Here is an 18,555-nt window from a genome sequence, read left to right on the forward strand (position 1 = left end):
ACTGGTGCCATGAAAATTATTTTTAAACTTAAATAAATATTTAAATATCATAGAAGAGAGTGGACTCTTTTTTTTCTTTTTAACTGACAGCCGGTCTCACTTTCTCCTCCTTAAAGTTAACAGCCCATAGATAAAAGGACACCAGTGGGGTTTACACAGCTGACTGCTGTCTGTGACTGAAGTTATTTAAAAGAATCACTTTGCTTAGAGTCATCTATTATCTTTATTCCTGGCCCCCACCCCAGATAAATACTACTAAGAACTTAGGAACATATGTATACCCATGGCTGATTCATGTTGAGGTTTGATAGAAAACAACAAAATTCTGTACCAGCAATTATCCTTCAATTAAAAAATATTTTTTTAAAAAAAGAACTTAGAAGCTTTAAGTGTGGAATGATTTTAAATATGAATTGGACCTCGTTTTTCTGATGAGGAAAAAACAAATTATTTCCCCAAGGTTACATAGTCTTAGAGCCCAGAGGAGAACCTAGACGGTCCAACTTCTGAACTGGTATTAAGCCTGGAGTAAGAAAAAGAACAGAAAACACCTCCTATAGAGGGAACAGGATGACCTCACCACCACAGTGACAAACCTCATACTCACAAGTACTTTCAGCATCCATTCCTTTAATGCTAGCTCATCTCATTCTGTAACCACTCTATGGCTACAGGCTGGTAATGGTCTTCTAAATTCCATGAGCATAAAAGGTGAAACTAAGGTCCACTGTGCTACTTATTACCCAATCTTGTTTTCAATTCTACCTGTCCTCCAACCCTCCATTCTGCCACTAGATCATCTTCCGAAAGCAGTTACCTCCACATTTTAAGAGATTCCTATTAGCTTTAAAATGATATCCAGTGTCCTGTCCCCAGTGAAGTTTTTTTTTTTTCTAATCGACAAAACTCTTTGCTGCAAGTGAGCCGAAGAGGAAAAAGCATGAGAACCACTGGATGAGAGTGGCTTCCCCTGACGCTACAGCGTCACAGCTGCCGCCCTTCCTGGATAACTGATGAGGACTCACCTGTGTGCACGTCGTCTCAGGGCCCCTGTCCATTGGGGTTCCTCAGCCACCACCACGCTGCTGCACCTGAACACATTTCTGCTTTCAGCTCCTGAACAGGATTCCTCTATACACCCCTACCACCTGCTGATGGAGTGGAGTAAGACACCCCAAAGATACTTACAAAACATTTCCTCATATAGATTCTATTTTAGGAAAACATATATTAAGATGTTTTATTTCTCACTCTGGGTAACTGTACTAAATGTTACCTTCCTCACAAAATTCCACCTTTTCATTTGAAAAGTCAAACACAGCCAAATGAACCAGAATTATGGGTCTATGCTGTCTTAGATTGGCCATCAGTGAAGTGAAAGGCGCTCAGTTGTGTCCGACTCTTTGCAACCCCGTGGACTATACAGTCCATAGAATTAATTCTCTAGGCCAGAATACTGGAGTGGGTAGCCTTTCCCCTCTCCAGGGGATCTTCCCAACCCAGGGATCGAACCCAGGTCTCCTGCATTGCAGGTGGATTCTTTACCAGCTGAGCCACAAGGGAAGCCCAACTCAGTATTAAAAAGGAAAAACAAAACAAATCAGAAGGGACAGCCTAACAAATGAGATGCCTAAGTTTCTGGAATCTGAAGACAGAGGGCATCTATTTTTTCCTTCAAGTTTGATACAGAAGGCACTTCTCTGCCCTGTTCCTCGTCCCCTGTACACTGGCTGGAAATATTTAAATCTTTGAACCACAGCCCTAAAGCTCTCTGCTTTCCTAGAGAAGTGCCTTTGCAAAATCTCTGTGGAAAGGTAACTCAAAAGCCAGAATACTAAAACAGGTCTTAAGCAATTAAGAGTCTATCAGTCCTTAATCATTTGCAGTTTCTCTTAGTCTGACCAAGTCTCCATTCACCCCAAACGAGATCATCTCCTTCCTCCTTAATGTCACATTAAAAAAAAAAGTCAGGCATCTCAAAGAAAATAACACCAGTAGAATTCAGAGCTTACATGGTTATGAGATATTATAAAGGCCAACACACACAAAAGGTTTATCCGGGAAGGAGAGAGAGCAAACAACATACACAGAACGACAGAAGCCACATGGCTTTAAGCAAGTCTCTGGGAAAAGTGCCTTTCACAACAGAATACAGCTTAAGGACGTCATAAGGGAACAATTGTCCTTTATGTGCTTTCGAGATTTAAACAGCTGCTTCATTGTAGAGCTTACCATGAAGAAACAAGCCCCCTACCCACTCTCCTTCCTGCACTGCCTCAAGAAGACAGAACTCTTGAATGGATATCAATAGCACAGCTTATGAAGAGTCAATGGCAAGAGACCACAAAAGTGAGAACCATGAAGAATTTTTTAACATTTATAGCAGAAGCCAGGTAATTACCACGAAGTATTCAAGGCTTAAATGACAGTACTAATTTGATTAAGAGTAGTTTTCAACATGTTAAGAAAAAGAACAATTCCCACAGAACCAGCCACGACTAGAACCTATAAAATTAAGTGATGTGGAAAATGGAAAGGGAGCCTAAAGTCTTTATTTAACTATTTCCAGAACAGTTTATAACATACCTCAACCTCACATAGGGCTTCCCAGGTGGCACCAATGCAGGAGACATAAGAGGTGCGAGTTCTAGTTCGATCCCTGGGTCAGGAAGATCCCTTGGAGGAGAAAATGGCAACCCACTCCAGTATTCTTGCTGAGAGAATCCCATGGACAGAGGAGCCTGGCAGGCTGCAGTCCATGGAGTCACAAAGAGTCTGACAGAATTGAGCATTTAAGCACATGTACCTATACAACTTCACACAGCCTTACTTTGTATTTCATAAATGAATATTTCCACCTTGCTTATCAATTCCTGTATTCCAGCACCAAGAAAACAGAGAAACCCTATTCCTTATAAATACCCACAACCTTTTAATAAGCTTCAAAACTTGTTTAGTCTTTAATTACAGAGAAGGAAATTATTTAAGCAAAACGTTGGAGGAACTTCCCTGGTGGTCCAGTGGTTAAGACACTGCTCTCAATGCAGGGGTCCAGGTTCAATCCCTGGCCAGGGACCTGGATCCCACATACTGCAGCTAAAGATCCTGTGTATTGCAACGAAGACTGAGGATCCTGCATGCCACAACTAAGACATGGCCTGGCCACATGCATAAATAAATATTAAAAAGAAAAAAAATATTATTCAAGGAAATTACACACATCACTTTATTTCTGTGACATACAATTCTGAAAAAATCGTATTTCCTCTTAGAAATCAGGCATATTGCTGAAACTATTTAGAACAGTCTTTCAGTAGTTGTTTGGCAATGAAGAACAACAGAAAAAGTTGGATCAATAATAACACACAGTAATCTCTGTCGCTGATTTAGTAGGGTCCAACAACAGACACATTCAAGTTGCCACAGCTTCTGAAAACAAGTATTTTTAATGAATACACGCCAGAAATGGTATTCCATAACACTTTTCCCAGGCTACTAAATCTCCTCTGGAGAGTTTAAAAGACAAGGACACATAAAGCTGGCCGGGACCTTCTAGGGTAGGAGCTCTTACTTCTTTAACCATGACCCACTACCACAGTAATAAAGAAATACATTTTACATCATAAAATACATATGCATGTACATCTACAGCTATGTATGCATATGGAACTAAGTTTCACAAAAGAATATTTGTTCTAATTATGTTTGCTATTCTTTACTATTCATCTCCTTTTCATTTTTTAAGACACTGGTCATGGTCACTTAACTCATATCAATAGCTACAACCCCGTCTGGGAAACATTGGTCTGACGGTAATCTCATGCTGGGTGACAGGGGTTAGTATATTCCCACCCTGTGCCTACAAGCCCTGGGACTTCCTGGCTGTGTCTCAGGAGCCACGGAGAGGAGTGAGGAGAAGGTCAACACAGGGACCCAGGCCCTGCCCAAGTGAACCACAGCTTCTCAGCAATTATCTTGGGATTTCATGTAAGATTTAATTTAGAGGCAAGGGGGAAAAAGTGCTCAGTTTAAAAAATTAAAAGTTTCAAAATCACTCAGATGAGATAACCTTTCAGGATCCCTTCCAGTGTATATAAGTCTAGAAATAAATATGTATTTCAAACTGTAAAATAAACCACAAATCTATATATGACTATAGAATCAAGGCGACAAAAACAACCAAAACAATGATCACTCAAAGCTTTGTAATTTATAATGCTAGAATTTCTCAACATTCTGCCTGGTTAAAAGTGCTGAAAGCATCACAGTCTCCCCTCCAATGCCCTCCACATCCTACAGAAACCAACCTTCAAGGCCTCTCTCTTCCTAAGAGTACATTCTGCTCATAATTCTTATTTACAAAGCAAGTTTATATTCGCTAAATAGTACATATTGCCAAGCAAACAGACTAAGCCACACGAATTACTAGGCTCCTTAGACAGATTAATTTGAACAAATTGGTGTTTCCAAACCAAAAACTCCACGACTTTCTTAGTTCATAAAAACATGTACCCTCCCACTGGAATTACCTCCAGCCAAAATATACCGAGTTGGGTGCACAGCATTGATGGAACACACAGAGGCAAGGCATTCTCCACCCAGAAAAGAGTGCACCCACTTTCCTGTCTCATGGAAGACCTCCACCCGCCGCGGCTGGGCCATGCTGCCCACGATGATACAGTCTTCCTGCTTGGGGTCCCACACGGCCTGGAACCTGGTCAGCCATCGCCCAGTGATGGTGTTGTGCCTGATGAAAAAACAATTTTTTTGAAAGACAGTAAGTGTTAAATAACTCAGAATAGCATGGGCAGAGGGTAAAGATGGCACTGCTCCTAAATGCTGGTTTTCTCTGCCAAGTTTCAAGTTACTGAGTCATCAACGACCTAATCTTATCCTTCCTACAAGACTGAAACCTGGGAGAGAGATGATGTCTGCATTTTTGAATCTCCAGTGCTGAGTACAGTGGTTTGTGCTCAGTGGATGGTCACTGAACACACTGAAATGGCAACATTTTTGTTCGGCTTCCTCAGTGCACTCCCCTCCTTTTTTTTAACACATGCAAATACAAGACCTAGAATAAAGAAATACACAATCTAAGTTATTGCTGTTTAACAGAATCTGTTTCCCATATTTGTATTCCCCTAATAACCAAACCCTGCAATCATTTTATATAGTCTCTACAACCTTAAGGTAAAGAGTACTTTGGGGGCTCAAAGAAAAAAATCACAAGGGAAATTAGAAAATATCTGCACACAAATAAAAATACAACTACCAAAATCTATGGGATGCTATGAAAGCAATACTAAGAGGGAAATTTTTAACAGTAAACATCAAAAAAGAAGAAAGATATCAAAATCAACAATCTAACTACATCTCAAGGAACTAGAGAAAGAAGAATAATCAAAACCAAAAGTCAGCAGAAGGAAGGAAATAATAAAGATTAGAGATAAAAGAATTAGAGAATACAAAAACAATAGAAAAAATAAACTGAGTTGGTTTTTTTACGAGAACAAAACTGGCAAGCTAGATTAAGAAAATAGAAAGTGCAAATAACTAAAATAAGAAATGAAAGTGGGACATTACAACTTATGTTACAGAAATAAAAAGGGTTATAATACTATGAACAATCATACACCAATAAACTGGACAATCCAGAAGAAATGAATACATTCCCAAACGCATAAAATTTACCAAGACTGAATCATAAAGAAACAGAAAATCTAACTAGAACTGTAACTAGTAAGGGGATTAGAATAATAACCAAAAACTTCCCATCAAAGAAAGCCCCGGACCAGATGGCTTCACTAAAGATTTCTACGTAACATTGAAGTAAGAATTAACACCAAATGCTCCTCAAACTCTTCCAAAAAACTGAAGAGGAAGGAACACATCTGAACTTATTCTATGAGGCAAACACTTCTAATACCAAAGCCAGACAAAGACCCTACTGGGAGAAAAAAAAACAAAAAGCCCTACAGACAAATATTCCTGATGAATACTGGTGTAAAGTTCTCAACAAAGTACCACAAAAAAAAGTCAAACAGCACATTAAAAGGGTTATACACCACGACCAAGTTGAATTTATACCTGGAATGCAAGGAAGGTTCAAAACACAAAACCCAACTAATTGACATACCACATAAACAGAACAAAGGACAAAAATCATAAGATCCTCTCAACTGGTACTGAAAAACCATCTGACAAAATTCCATACCCTTTCATGATAAACACTCAACAAACCAGGAACAGACAGAAACTATCTCAACATAATAAAATAGGGGTCATATATTAAAGGCCCACAGCTAACATTATACTCAATGATGAAAGACTGAAAGCTTTTCCTGTAAGATCTGGTAAAAAGCAATGATGCCTTTCTTGCCATCTATTCAACATATTTAACACTGGAAATTTGGTAGAATTAGAAAACTGGGTAGGATTAAAGACTACACACACACACACACACACACACAGTTAAAACTAAATCTCAGCAAATTTGCAGGATATAATCAACACACAAAAATCAGCTGCATTTCTACATACTAACAATGACCAATCCAGAAAGGAAAATAAGAAAACAACTCCAGGACTCCCCTGGTGGTCCAGTGGTCAAGAATCCACCTGCCAATGCAGGGGACATGGGCTCGATCCCTGGTCTGGGAAGATTACACATGCCATGGGGCAACAAAGAATGTGCACCACGGCTACTGAGCTTGTGCTCTAGAACCCATGCTCCTCAACAAGAGAAGCTACCACAAGAAGAAGCCCATGTGCCACAATGAAGGGTAGCTCCTGCTTACCACAACTGGAGAAAGCCTGCACACAGCAACAAAAACCCAGCATAGTCAAAAATAAATAAATATATTTCTTTAAATCCCATTTATAATAACATCAACAAGAATAAAATATTTTGGAATAAATTTAACCAAAGATATGAAAGATTTGTACACTGAAAACTACAAAGCATTACTAAAACAAATAAAAGACACAAGACACAAACAAATAAAGACACAAATAAATTATCTGTGGATTGGAAGACTCAATATTGTTAAAATGTCTGTACTACCCAAAGTGATCTATAGAATTCAACCAATGCAATCAATCCCAAGGGCGTGTTTTACAGAAATAGAAAAAAATCCTAAAATTAATATGAAAGCTCAAGAGATTACAAACAGCCAAAATAATCTTTAAAGAGAAGAACAAAGTTGGGGGCCTCATATATCCTGATTTCAAAATATACTACACAAAGCAACAGAAACCATGACAGCGTGGTACTGGTATAAAGACAGATGCTACAGACCAGTGGGACAGAATAGAGCCCATAAGGAAACTCTCACGTTCCTGGTCAAATGATACTAACAAGGGTGCCAAGACCACAAAATGGGGAAAGGAGAGTCCCTTCTGCTGGCAAAACTAGATATCCACATGCAAAAGAATAATATTGGACAGTAACCCTCATGGCTCAGTGGTGAAGAATCTGCCTGCAATGTAGGAGATGGGGGTTTGATCCCTGGGTCGGGAAGATCCTCTGGAGGAGAAAATGGCAACCCACTCCAGTATTCTTGCCTGGAAAATCCCATGGACAGAGAAGCCTGGCGGGCTACAGTCCATGGGGTTGCAAGAGTCATAGATGATGTAGTGACTAAACCAGCATAACCTTATGCTGCTGCTGCTGCTAAGTTGCTTTAATCATGTCCGACTCTGTGCGACCCCATAGACGGCAGCCCACCAGGCTCCCCTGTCCCTGGGATTCTCCAGGCAAGAACACTGGAGTGGGTTGCCATTTCCTTCTCCAATGCATGCAAGTGAAAAGTGAAAGTGAAGTCGCTCAGTCATGTCCAACTCCTAGCGACCCCATGGACTGCAGCCTACCAGGCTCCTCCGTCCATAGGATTTTCCAGGCAAGAGTACTGGAGTGGGGTGCCATTGCCTTCTCCAAGCATAACCTTATACTATATACTAAAATCAACTCAAAGTTGATTAAAGACCTATACCTAAGACTTGGAACTCTTAATAAAACATAGAAGAAAACACAGGGGAAAGTTTCAGTACACTGGATTTAGCAATGATATTTTGGATATGACACCAAAAATACAGGCAACCAAAGCAAAAATAGACAAATCTACATCATACTTATAAACTGTGCAAAGGAAACAGTCAACAGACTGAAAAGGCAACCCACAAAATGGTAGAAAGCATGTGAAAATCACATATTTGATAAGGGACCAATATGCAGAATATGTAAGGAATTCCTGTAACTCAACAACAAAAATGATGTAATTCAAAAATAAGCAAAAGACCTAAATAGACAATTCTCCAAAGAAGATAGACAAATGGTCAATAAGCATATGAAAAGATGTTTATCATCACTAATCATTAGAGAAATGCAAATCAGAATCACAATGATATACTACCTCACAATCATCAGTGTAAGTATTGATACATATAAAGAGAAATTAGAACTCCAATGCACTCCTGGAATGTAAAATGGTTTGGCAGCTATGGAAAAACAATATAGAGGTTCCTCAAAAAATTGAAAATAGAATTATCAGATGATCCATTAAAATCTCCTTTCTGGATATTATCCAAAAGAATTCAAAATAGGATCTTGAAGAGATACCTTTACACCCATTTGTTCACTGTAGCCTTTTTCACAATAGTCAAGAGGTAGAAACAACCCAAATGTCAATCAAGAGGTGACTGGATAAAGAAAATATGGCATATACATGCAATGGAATTATTACGCAGCCTTTAAAAAGGGAGAAGATCCTGTTACATGCTAGAACACGGATGAACATTGAGGACATTATGCTAAGTGAAATAAACCCATCACAAAAAAACAAATATGATTTCACTCATATGAAATATCTAAAGTAGTAAAAATCATAGAAACACAAACTAGACAGATGGCTGCCACAATATGGAAAAGAGGGAGAGAAGAATTAATGTCTCATGGGCCAGGTTCAGTTTTGCAAGATAGAAAATTCTAGAACTCTGTTGCACAACGTGATCACACCTAACGCTACTGAACTGTATACATATAAATAGTTAAGGTGCTGATTTACTGTTACGTGTTTATAATCACAACTAAAAATAAGGTAAAAAACAATTTAGATATATGTGGGGCTCTTCACTGCTCTCCAAAGCAAAAAAACAAAGCACTGCCCTTTTATTCTCTACATCACAACACCACCAACAGCCCTTTCTTATTAAAGAAGGATGAACACTGGAGAGCCACATTTCCCACTGCCATTCAATGACCATATCTCTACTGACCCCAGAATCATCACCCTAGATAATTTTTTAAAAATTAACACTAGAAGTCAATTAACTAGAGTTAATAAAGTTTGAAAAAGGAAACAAAGAGGGGAAATTCTGTGAAAAAGAAAATAAGCATATTAAATATAGTCTCTCCAGTGTTCTTGCCTGGAGAATCCCAGGGACAGAGGAGCCTAGTGGGCTGTCGTCTCTGGGGTCGCACAGAGTCGGATACGACTGAAGCGACTTAGCAGCAGCAGCAGCTACAGACTATAAAACTCATGAAGCAACAGTTAACATATATTGCATACCCTGTCCCCAACTTTATAAATGCTGATAAAGAAGTATGTGTAGGAAGCAGACACTGAGTAAAGTTTGATGTAAAATACATATATTAAAAGTAGCAGATGCAAAAAGAGGATAACCAAACAAAGAAATAGGAAAATGGGGAAGCTAAGCCCAGAACAAACAGGCACAGATAAAGAGTGCTTCAGCTAGCCTCACGAGCAGGGCAGTCTCAATATGGTAACATGACTAATTCAGTTTTTGAATAAAGTCATTCACCTTAACCAAAAATAACCACTCAGAGGCAAAGAACAGCTACAGACTAAAAGAGACAGAACCTCTTTGTAGACACAAGCAACCTGGAAGCAAGAACTCTTCCGGATGGGATAGGAACAAGTAACCAGGAACACTGTAATATAAAATCAGACCTATACATCTCTTTGATAATCAGATGTCTGATGTATGCAGTCCAACAAAGATATCATAGTAATCCAGGGTCCACATTATTTGGCATATGGGCACTGACCTGATGGTGGTAAGAAGAGGAATCTTCGAGGATATACAGCTGCTGTCAAAGATTCTGCAAAATAAACAGCAAGAATAAAGAAGCACTCTTTTTATTATTGCTTGAGATTTTTCTGAAATATCATCAGAGTATTTAACAAGCTTTTCACTGGTTTATGATAATGAAATGGTTGTTGTTTTAAAATATATAGGATCAGGTTCTAACAAACCTCAGCTAGCTAATATATATATAAATGTTACAAAGAATATCGTAAAATTCAGTTCTTAGAGTTTAGTGTGCAAACTAAACACTATTATTCCAAACTTAAGTGTACATTCTACAGTGATAATCCAGACTCTATAATCAGATCCACAGTAATATAGGTCATACACAACGGATGTTGTCTGAAAATGCACAAATAACCTAAAAGTGCAGGCATGTATCACAAGCAATTTGCCCATGAGACTTATCGACTGAAGGAGTCCTACTGTCACTTCCAGGCTCTGGCAAGACTGACTGGCCAGCAACTAAGCGGAGGAACTCTGTGGGGCAACTGCAGGAGCTCAGAAGCCTCCACTAGGCACCCTGGCAGAAAGTACCCATGTCATCACCACCTCGCCCTTCTCCTTGTGCCTAGCTATCCCACTGCCATTTCTTCGCACTAGAACTCTAATTAGATTACCAGAAAGCCAAATCACAAGAGTAAAGTCTGCAGTGCAAATGAACAGGAATGGGACAAGTTAAGTGGTCCTTAAGACAAAGAAAACTGCATGGGTGGAAAGGGGACAGTGGGCTGTCATTGCCCAGTGATGAAATCTCTTAATGTACTACCTGGTAATACTCACAGACTTTACTAGGAAATAACAGGGCACCTGTCACACACTATAAACCATGTTCTTCCCAATATATGAGTCTAAACAGAAATTAGGTGATTTTCTAGAGCCCAGCCCACAGTATACATTCAACAGATACTTGTTGAGTGAATAATGAACACATTCCAAAATCACTTAAGGTAAAAGTCTCATAAATTGAGAACTGCTTGCAATGTTAAGCAAAATTGTGGATTTTAGAAGAGAACAAAATTATTTCCTTCATTGTTGTGTTAACATTCTCCACATTTTTAAAAATTGGCATTATTTTCTATTTTTGTTCAACTGGCTTATATTACATTTTAAAATCCATTTTTAGGTAGTAGCTATAGAACGGTACCAAAGCTAAAATCATAAAATTTTATCCAGTAGTTTGTACAGAGCCCCATTTTTTGCTATCTTTTCTGCCTGCCCATGGCCAAGGGCTCTGCAACTTCAATTCAGCACTGGACTTGTGGGAGGGATCCCACTATCCCCAGAGTAAGAGCTTCTTCCTATGCTAAAATTATCTTCTGTCCAAGATATCACACAGAAGGGCTTCCCTGGTAGCTCAGTTAGTAAAGAATCCACCTGCAATACAGGAGACCACAGTTTGATCCTTGGTCGGGAAGATCTACTGGAGAAGGGATAGGTTACCCATTCCAGTGTTCTTAGGCTTCCCTGGTGGCTCAGATGGTAAAGAATCCTCCTGCAATGCGGGAGACCTGGGTTCAATCCCTGGGTTGGGAAGATCTCCTGAACGGCTACCCACTCCAGTATTGTGGCCTGGAGAATTCCACGGACAGAGGAGCCTGACAGGTTACAATCCATGGGGTCACAGAGCTGGACACGACTGAGTGACTTTCACACAAGATATCACAAGCCTGATTTCATCCGATTTCACAGTGCTAAAAGGAAAGCCTGACATCATTCCCCAGGGTAGCTACAGACCTTCCTTGCCAATCTCAAGGAAATTTACAGATTCCAAAACTGCTGAAATGCTATTAAGTACAAGTAGTTGATCTTTGGGAACCTAGACATGGCTACAAAACAATCAACGCTAGTGATTTAATAAGGAGTAATAGTTAAGAGAGCTACTGGTTAACACAGTAATTACAGACTCTTAACAACGTATTTCTGTCTTCCCAATTTACCTCAGCTTACAATCAGCACATGTGGTTACTACTCTGTTACCAGTAAGAGGTGAAAAATAGGCTGAAGCGATGCTCTTTGTGTGTTCAGTTAAAGAAATCAAAGGCTGGTTTCCACTGAGATTCAGGCATCTTGCATCATAGACATGAATGTCCCTGTAACAGGAGGGATAATTCTCGTGTCATCACAGCACACAGAGTAAGCCTCTACAACAGCTGGAGCATAAAGCAGACACTCAAATACACACTACGCTGAAGAACAGTTAACACAGGCCCCTCTAATCTTCGGTATTAATTTTAAAAACACGGGTATAGATTAAAAATTAGAAAAATTCCAAAATTATAGCATATATATGTAACCAGGTGGGTATAGAGAGACAAGATTCTAGCTGGTTTTCTCATCGCCTCAAGAAAAAAGTTAACACAGACTAAGAAATTGTAGGTCCCATTTAACTTGTATTTTTTACAGATTTTCTTCTCAAAAGACTGAAGTAAATGCACAAGACCAGGGAAAACAAAAATGTATATTTGTTCAATATTTTTACTATGTATTAAATCTCATTTTAAAGAATCACAAAAAAACTAAAAAAAAGAAAACCACCCTCAAATTAGCATAGAAAGGAAAATTATTTGGTCTGTGGGTATCACAAAAAAGTCTTTGTCAATCAAACTAAAACATTATTCCTAATGTTAAAACATCTGTATCATAAACTTTTATGAAGAACATACCTTAACCCTGCAGTGATAAAATACTGTCTCTGCACTGGGTGCACATGAACAGTTCTTATTTTGCTCAAAGAAGTTTTGATAAGTTTCTCACAAGAAGTTCCAGGAGTCCGCCTATCCACTAGTGACATACTTCCATCCCAGTGACCTACTATTAAAGTGGAGGCATCTTCTGTCAAGAAGTCAAAGGAGGAAAAGCTTCTTGTTTCATCTCTATATACCTAAGGATATAAGGAACAATCAACTTAAGTAATGCTCTTCTTTTAAAAAAAGCCAATGCATAAATTCTTTGTTAAAAAAGTAATACAACACTTTACCCCAAATACCTCATTTATCCTCCCATCATCCCCACAAGAAACACAGGACAAAACGGTCATCCTCTTTTGCAGAGATGGAATCGAAGGCACTGATCAACTCTAAGACTTGCCTGCAATCAAACAGCCCATCCACCCATGTTGGGGCTACATCCCAAATCTCTTAAATCCAATAAACCTCAGCTGCAGATCTACCCTGAAACTTACTAGGAAATAGACTGAATTTGAATTCTACTCAATTGAAATACAAATTGAAACTCAAAAAGATATATGCACCCCAATGTTCACAGCAGCACTATTTACAATCGCCAAGCCATGGAAGCAACCTAAAGGGTGCATCCATAGTGGAGTGGATAAAGAAGATGTGGTACATACATATGATGGAATATTCAGTTTCAGTGAAAGTCGCTCAGTCATGTCCGACTCTTTGTGACCCCAGGGGCTATACAGTCCATGGAATTCTCCAGGCCAGGATACTTGAGTTGATAGCCATTCCCTTCTCCAGGGGTTCTTCCCAACCCAGGGATCGAACCCAGGTCTCCCCACACTGCAGGCAGATTTTTTAACCATCTAAGCCACCAGGAACATCCTGATGGAATGTCAGCCACAAAAAATAACAAACTAATGCTATTTGCAGAAACATGGATGGACCTATAGATTGTCATTCTAAGTAAATCAGATACAGACAAATATCATATATTGCTTACATGTGGAACCTAAAAAAAGGGTACAAATGAACTTATTTACAAAACAGAAGTAGAGTCATGTATGTAGAAAATAAACTGTGTTTACCAGGAGATGGGGGGGGGGGGGCGGGTGGATAAATTGGGACTGACATATACACACTAATATATATAAAATAACTAATAAGAATCTGCTATATAGCACACAGAACTGTACTCAATACTCTGTAAAGGTCTATATGGGAAAAGAATCTTGTGGATAATATGTATAACTGATTCACTGTGCTATACACTTGAAACATAACACTGTAAATCCACTATACACCAATAAAAATTTTTTTTAATTATATGGACAGTAATCACATCACTGGTTTCCAGGGGCTTGGGAAAGAAGAGAGGACTAACTGCAGAGGGTCATGAGGTAATTTTTTTCAGGTGAAGGAAATTTTCTCTATCTTGATTGCCATGGTGGTTACATAAGTTTGCCAAGATTCATAAAACTGCACACCTAAAATAGGTAAGTTTTATAGTATGTACTGTATACCTCAATAAACCTGACTTTTAAAAAAATAAGTGGAGAACTTTGACAACTCAATACTAAAAAGACAGCTAACCCAATTAAAAACAGGCAAAGATCCAAATAGACATTTCTTTAAATAATTACAATAATTACTAATAAGCAAATCCCCATCATGAACAACAGCCTTGTCATGGCGAAGGGGCTTGTTTAACTCAATGACACTATGAGTGATGCTGTGCAGGGCCACCCAAGACAGACAGGTCACACTGAAGAGTTCTGACAAAATATGGTCCACTGGAGAAGGAAATGGCAACCCAAGCCAGTATTCTTGTCAGGAAAACCTCATGAACAGTATAAAAAGGCAAAAGGAAAGAACACCGGGAAGATGGACACCGGCCCCTCCAAATCGGAAAGGGTCCAACATGCTATGAGGGAAGAGCAGAAAGCAATTACTAATAGCTCCAAAAAGAATGAAGCAGCTGGGCCAAAGCAGAAATGCTGCTTGGTTTTGGATGTGTCTGGTGGTGAAAGTAAAGTCCAACGCTATAAAGAACAGTAGTGCATAGGAACCTGGAATGCTAGGTCCATGAATCAAGGTAAATTGGACACACTCAAGCAGGAGATGGCAAGATTGATCTACAGATCGAGAATCCCCAAAATGGTGTTATTTATCCTCAACACCATTTTACTAGACCACAAACCAGGAGACTAAAGCTTTAGTTACTGACACCTCTGCCTCAACTTCAAGGCATCTGACAGCTGTCTGTTGACATCTGTCAGACAGAATCAAGTCTGCACGTGGGTTTGGTTTGGCTCACTATTTCTTTTTTCCCCCTTCTTAATTTCTTTTTACAGTTTTACTGAGATGTAGTATTTCCTATACCATAAACTTCACTCTCACCATGTTTTTTAAACTATGACTTAGTTCACAACACTGACTTTTTTTAAAAAAACTCTTAGGACAACTTAGGAATCAATGAACTAAAATGGACGGGAATGGGCAAATTTAATTCAGATGACCACTGTATCTACCACTGTGGGCAAGAATCCCTTAGAAGAAAAGGAGTAGCCCTCATAGTCAACAAAAGAGTCCAAAATACAGTACTTGGGTACAATCTCAAAAATGAAAGAATAATCTCGGTTCATTTCCAAGGCAAACCATTCAGCATCACAATAATCTGAGTCTATGCCCCAACCACTTAGGCCAAAGAAGCAGAACAGTTCTATGAAAACCTACAAGACCTTGTAGATTTGACACCAAAAACAAAATGATGTCCTTTTCATTACAGAGGACTGGAATGCAAAAGTAGGAAGTCAAGAGATACCTGGAGTAACAAGCAAGTTTGGCCTTGGAGTACAAAATGAAGCACTGCAAGGCTAATAGAGTTTTGCCAAGAGAATGCACTGGTCATAGCAAACACCCTCTTCCAACAATACAATAGACCATTCTACACATGGACATCACCAGGTAGTCAATATTGCAATCAGACTGATTATATTTTTTGCAGACAAAGATGGAGAAGCTCTATATAGTCAGCAAAAACAAGACCTGGAGCTGACTGTGGCTCAGACCATCAGTTCCTTATTGCAAAATTCAGACTTAAATTGAAGAAAGTAGGGAAAACCACTAGACCATTCAGGTATGACCTAAATAAATCCTGTATGATTATACAGGGGAGGTGAAGAATAGATTCAAGGTATTCCATCTGGCAGACAGAGTGCCGCAGTTCTTCAAACTATGGACAGAGGTTTGTAACACTGTACAGGAGGCAGTGACCAAAACCATCCAAAAGAAAAAGAAATGCAAAAAAGCAAAATCGTTGTCTGAGGAGGCTTTACATATAGCTAAGGAAAGAAGAGAAGTGAAAAGCAAGGGAGAAAGGGAAAGATATACCCAACTGAGTGCAGAGTTCCAGAGAACAGCAAGGAGAGATAAAAAAGGCCTTTTTAAATGAACAATGCAAAGAAGTAGAGGAAACCAACAGAATAGGAAAGACTAAAGATCTCTTCAAGAAAACTGAAGATATAAAGGGAACATTTCATTCAAGGATGGGCACAATGAAGGATGGAAGCAATACAGACCTAACAGAAGCAGAGGAGATTAAGAAGAGGTGGTAAGAATACACAGAAGAACCGTACAAAAAAAAGTCTTAATGACCCAGGTAACCAAAATGGTACAGTCACTCACCTAGAGCCAGACATCCTAGTATGTGAAGTCAAGTGGCCTTAGGAAGCATTACTTACAAACAAGCTAGTGGAGGTGACAGAATTCCAGCTGAGTTACTCAAAATCCTAAATGATGATGTTAAAGTGATGCACTCAATATGTCAGCAAATTTGGAAAATATGTCAGCAGTGACCACAGGACTGGAAAATGTTAGTTTTCATTCCAATCCCAAAGAAGGGCAATGACAAAGAATGTTCAGACTACTGTACAATTGCACTCATTTCACATGCTAGTAAAGTTATGCTCAAAATCCTTCAAGCTAGGCTTCACCAGTACATGAATAGAGAACTTTCAGATGTACAAGCTGGGTTTAGAAAAGGCAGAGGAACCAGAAATCAAATTGCCAACATTCACTGGATCATAGAGAAAGCAAGAGAATTAAAAAAAAAACAACTACTTCTGTTTCACTGACCACACTGAAGTCTTTGACTGTTTGGATCACAACAAACTATGGAAAATTCTTAAAGAGATGGTTTCTCTCCTGAGAAACCTGTATGATGGTCAAGAAGCAACAGTAAGAACCAGTAAGAACAGTAAGCAACAGTAAGAACCAGACATGGAACAACTTACTGGTTCTAAATTAGGAAAGGAGTATGACAAGGCTTATACTGTCACCCTACTTATTTAATTTATATGCAGAGTATATCATGCGAAATGCCAGACTGGATGAAGCACAAGCTGGAATCAAGACTGCCAGGAGAAATATCAACAACCTCAGATATGCAGATAATACCATTCTAATGGCAGAAAGTAAAAAGGAACTAAAGAGCCTCTTGATGAGGCTGAAAGAGGAGAGTGAAAAAGCTAGCCTGAAACTCAAACATTCAAAACTAAAATCACGGCATCCAGTCCTATCACTTCATGGCAAGTAGAAGGGGAAAAGTGGAAGTAGTGACAGATTTTATTTACCTGGCCTCCAAAATCACTGTAAATGATGACAGCGGCCATGAATTTAAAAGATGCTTGCTCCTTGGAAGAAAAGCTATGCCAAACCTAGACAGCACATTAAAAAGCAGAGACATCATTTGGCCAACAAAGATCTGTATAGTCAAAGATATGGTTTTTCCAGTAATCATGTACAAATGTGAGAGCTGGACCATAAAGAAGGCTGAGTACTGAAGAATTGATGCTTTCAAACTGTGATACTGGAGAAGACTTTTGGGAATCCCTTAGACTGCAAGGAGATCAAATCAGTGAATCCAAAAGGAAATCAACTCTGTTATATATTCATTGGAAGAACTGATGCTGAAGCAGAAGCTCCAATACTTTGGCCATCTGATACAAAGAGATGACTCACTGGAAAAGATCCTGATTCTGGGAAAGGCTGAAGGTTGGACAGGGTGGACTGCAAAGAGATCAAACCAGTCCATCCTAAAGGAAATCAGTCCTGAATATTCATTGGAAGGACTGATGCTGAAGCTGAAGCTCCAATACTTTGGCCACCTGATGTGAAGAACGGACTCATTGGAAAAGACCCTGATGCTAGGAAAAATCAAAGGTGCGAGGAGAAGGGGATGACAGAGGATGAGATGGTTGGATGGCATCACTGACTCAATGGACATGAGTCTGAGTAAGTTCCAGGAGTTCGTGATGGACAGGGAAGCCTAGTGTGCTGCAGTCCATGGGGTCACAAAGAGTTGGACACAACTGAGCAACTGAACTGAACTATTACTCACTTAATACCATTGTATCATGACTGATCAACAGAAAAATAATAGAGTTCTCTATCACCAAAGCTACCATTTAATAAGAAAACCTATAATCACTTTTTAAAATCCAGATGCATATCAGAATTACAAATGCCTAGGTACTGCTTTTTTTGTCCAAAGCTCCAGATATGTTTCTAATGAGCAGCCATGTTTAAAACCAACTGGACTAGATGATCATCTTTTACTTTCATCTAGTTTGTTTCATTTTTTCTTCATACTCAGTGCTCCATTTCATTAAGTTTAGGTTTTCCAATTTCTCCATCTATATTTTTTTATGCTCTCTCTCAAGCCTTTATCAAGCATAGCAGAAAAACTTTTGTATACATATATATA

The 18,555-nt window shown here is 39.0% G+C and overlaps 1 protein-coding gene across 12 annotated transcripts in view; it reads right to left on the bottom strand.

Moving 5' to 3' along the window:
* Positions 1 to 3,208: 3,208 nt before the first annotated feature.
* WDR76 (WD repeat domain 76) overlaps positions 3,209 to 18,555 on the bottom strand; it is a 56,626-nt gene continuing 41,279 nt past the window's right edge. For all 12 annotated transcript variants that reach the window (XM_044933405.2, XM_044933410.2, XM_044933408.2 and 9 more), the window contains 4 exons: positions 12,774 to 12,991; positions 12,048 to 12,200; positions 10,067 to 10,120; positions 3,209 to 4,747 (listed from right to left, as the gene is read on the bottom strand). In XM_044933405.2, coding sequence (XP_044789340.2) covers positions 4,492 to 4,747; positions 10,067 to 10,120; positions 12,048 to 12,200; positions 12,774 to 12,991 — 681 coding nt within the window. In that variant the 3' untranslated portion in view covers positions 3,209 to 4,491. The remainder of the gene's footprint in view (positions 4,748 to 10,066; positions 10,121 to 12,047; positions 12,201 to 12,773; positions 12,992 to 18,555) is intronic.

The sequence above is a fragment of the Bubalus bubalis genome, chromosome 20 (assembly GCF_019923935.1).
Source record: "Bubalus bubalis isolate 160015118507 breed Murrah chromosome 20, NDDB_SH_1, whole genome shotgun sequence".
Lineage (NCBI taxonomy): Eukaryota > Metazoa > Chordata > Mammalia > Artiodactyla > Bovidae > Bubalus > Bubalus bubalis.